Raw genomic sequence first — 3,730 nt, 5'->3', positions numbered from 1 at the left:
ACTCCTAAAACAACAATGCAGATAAAAGCTCCCAACTACACTGAAAGTAATTAATTCATTAACAACGAGTTTAAAGGACTACCGTAGAGATCACCGATAACGGTTTGGAGTTAGGCGCCAGAGTAGAGACAAAAATGGGTGTCGGAAACCTATTTGCTGGGTATTTTAATATAACCATTATTTCATAAGAATTTTAACTTGCATATTTAACCAGTAATTCACAAATGCTCCCTGCAATAATACTTGTCAAATAAGATAAATAATAAATATATTAAACGTTCTTTTCCTAGGAATATTGTTATATTCCCCATTTAATCACGGTGTTCATTTTAAAAGAAAAAAAATCTAGTTTTAGTTTACAGTAATTTCATACTCCAAATAACAAACAGGCATCTAACGCAAAACTCACCTTATCAGGAACACTGATCTCTGATTTGGGTTCGCTGCAGTCATTGCTCAAAAATAATATTCCAGAATTGTCATTCGAAATGATATTCTGTGCTATTACAGTTTGGTCTTTTGGTTTTAGAAATTTAAGATAGTTTTTTCCGGAGTTTATGGCTAAACATCGGTTATAAGAATATGGTAAAATCCCGTCGCCATAGTTTGGTGGGCATCTGGCACTGGATTTGGAGTACAAACTAGGAGAGAAACACCGGAGAACGGTGGGATTCATTGATCTTCGAAATTTCATCATAAGAACTGCTACAATTGTTAAAAGGAACAAAAATGAGATCAAGGCTAAAGCCAGCACCAAGTAGAACTGTAAATCAGATTGAGGTACCGAGTCACCCGATTGGTCGCTCATTTCCGGAAGAGCCTCTTGGAAGTTCTCGGCAAACACCAGGTTGAGAGTCACTGTGGCTGACAGAGGCGGCTGCCCGTTATCCTTCACCAGCGTGACCAGCCTGTGCTTCACAGCATCTCTGTCCGCAAAGGCGCGGGCTGTCCGGATCTTCCCGATGTGTAGCCCCATGCTGAACAGCGTTGGTTCCGTGGCCTGGAGCAGATGGTAGGAGAGCCAGGCATTGTGTCCTGAGTCAGCATCCACCGCCACCACCTTCGTCACCAGATAACCTGACTCGGCTGAGCGAGGGACCATCTCGAACAAGGCGGAGCCATCAGCTCCCAGGGAAGGGTACAGGATGCGAGGGGCGTTATCATTCTGATCCAGAATAAACACCCTGACGGTGACATTGCTGCTGAGAGGTGGGGACCTGCCGTCTTGGGCCTGTACTTGCACTTCAAACTCCCGGAATTGCTCGTAGTCGAAGGAGCACTGGGCATAGATAGCTCCGGTCTGGAGCCAATGGAGATGTAGGGGGAGAGAGGCACCTCCTGGAGGTTGCTGCTCAGGATGGAGTAAGTGACTCGGGCATTCAGGCCAGATCTCGGTCTGAGGCTTCTACACTAAAAATAGAGGCCCCTGAGGGATTGTTCTCTGACACACAGGCGGTGTAGGAAGGTTTTTGAAAGACAGGGGCATTGTCATTGATATCCGAGATCTGCAACAGGATGGTTTTCTGGGTAGTGAGAGGGGGAGAGCCTTTGTCTGTGGCTGTGATTGTGATAGAATAATCAGAGACTGTCTCTCTGTCCAGAATATTTTCGGTTACGAGTTTAAAAGAATTACTAGAAGAAAATGTTATTATTACAGGTACATTATCTTCCACACCACAGGTAATCTCTCCGTTTTTTCCGGAATCTCGGTCACGGACATTGAGGAGAGCTAGGACAGTCCCAGGGGCCGAGTCTTCGGGAACCGGATTGGAAATTATTGTGAAGGCAATCACAGGGGCGTTATCGTTCTCGTCAAGGATCTGTATTTGCACTTTAGAATGAGCTGTCAGACCTCCCCCATCCTTTGCTTCCACGTTCGCTTGATAAAATTTCACCTCTTCGAAATCCAAAGGGCCCGTCACTGTAATCTCACCTGTTCGGGGATCCAGATTGAATAATTTGCGAGCATTGTCAGGGATGTTGCTGAAAGAGTACATGATTTCTGCATTTAAGCCCTCGTCGGTATCAGTAGCTTTCACCTGAAGCACTAAGGAGCCCTTTGGTAGGTTTTCCCTCAGGCTGACTTTGTAGATCTCTTCAGTGAACACGGGGGGATTGTCATTGGCATCAGTGACATTAACTCTAACCTGAGCTGTACCAGTTCTGACTGGATCTCCGCCATCCACGGCCGTCAGGACTAAGTGATGGTATCTCCGCTTTTCCCGGTCCAAAGGTTTCTCCAGTAACAGCTCTGCCTGTTTACTGCCATCCGGGCTTTCTTTCACCGCCAGGGTAAAATACCGATTGAGGCTGAGCTGGTAAATTTGTAGTGAATTAATGCCTACATCTGGATCTCTTCCCGTTCCTAGTGGAAATCGCGCACCCGGCAGCGTGGATTCAATAATTTCTAAATCAATATATTCAGTATTGAACCGCGGTGCATTGTCATTAATGTCCCGGACCTCAACATTCACGTGAAAAACATTAAAAGGATTTTGCACAACCGACTGAAAACTGAGGACACAAAGAGATGCTTCCCCGCATATTCCCTCTCGATCTATCCTTTCATTTACAATCAGATTTCCATTTTCCGAGTTAGCAGCGAAGTATTGCTTTTCAAAACCAGAGACAACACTAAGCTTTCGCTGAGGCAGTTCTCTCACATTCAGTCCCAAATCCTTGACGAGATTCCCCACAAGGGAACCTTTGGCCATTTCTTCAGGAATCGAATAACTAATCTGCTCCGAGACGGCCCGGCCGAACAAAGACAATAAGAACAGAAAGAACAGTACTTGCTGTCTGACTCCCCAGTCCGGCTCTCTGTGTCTGGTTTCCTCGCCCATCTTTACCGAATGTCCAGTTTGTTTTATTCTGGACAGTTCTGGTATGTTAATTTCTCGTTCGGCTCAAAGAATCCGCAGAAATGACAAACATATGAAATCACAGTTGCCACCCAATTGTCTCCAATAATCCTGAAGAATGACGTATTTTATCAGCGACAGGGCAAGAATGTCTTGCTGCTGTTTCTGTTATTTTCGTAGCACTGCAGGAGGCTCCAATGGATCGGCAGCCGCCTCTTCGCGTCGGCCAACGGCGACACGCTGAGTCTTTGCCGAGTAACTGCAGCGTGCAGAATTAATAAACTGAAACTCATTCTCTTTTGTGTACACTTATTTAAAAAAATAGCAAATAAAATAAAATATGCATTTCAGTACCAAAACCTGAACATTATTCTATAATTATTTACTGATCAAAATCATATCTCTGACTAAACATGACGTGGATGTAGGAGCGATGGATATGTAAAGACATGTCTTCTAATCGAAATCTAATTCTATACGAAATTCATTATTAAATGTTTTAAAAACTAATACTAACAATATAAAAATGTAGTATCAAATTCTATTATTCTTTGAGTCTATTTAAATCTCTCTCTTTAAAGTCACTGGAATTTCACCAGAAGTGGTGTTGCCCTTAGGAGTTAGAGGCTTTCTATACAAGGTAGAGAATTTTAAATCGGTATGAAAAAGATCATCAAAGGTACAAGAATTTCCAAAACATTTCAAGATTAGATTTTTTCACAATCTTGCTAAGAGCGTATTTTCTTGTTTTTTTGGGTGTTATTTGATTGTTTCTCACTGATATATAGAACACACCTATGTAAATCTCGACATTTTGTCAGATAATCTATAAAACACATTTTCAGTTTACTTCGAAGATGAATTTATTT

General features: G+C 42.8%; 1 protein-coding gene across 1 annotated transcript; it reads right to left on the bottom strand.

Annotated features, from left to right (window-relative positions):
• Nucleotides 1-367: 367 nt before the first annotated feature.
• LOC115656172 (protocadherin gamma-B1-like) lies at nucleotides 368-2,843 on the bottom strand. The gene is given in 3 exon segments (XM_030572561.1): nucleotides 368-1,305; nucleotides 1,308-1,385; nucleotides 1,388-2,843. Coding segments are annotated over 3 exon segments (2,472 nt in total).
• Nucleotides 2,844-3,730: the final 887 nt, after the last annotated feature.

The sequence above is a fragment of the Gopherus evgoodei genome, chromosome 8 (assembly GCF_007399415.2).
Source record: "Gopherus evgoodei ecotype Sinaloan lineage chromosome 8, rGopEvg1_v1.p, whole genome shotgun sequence".
NCBI classification, from domain to species: domain Eukaryota; kingdom Metazoa; phylum Chordata; order Testudines; family Testudinidae; genus Gopherus; species Gopherus evgoodei.
This window is presented reverse-complemented; position numbering and strand designations above follow the sequence as displayed.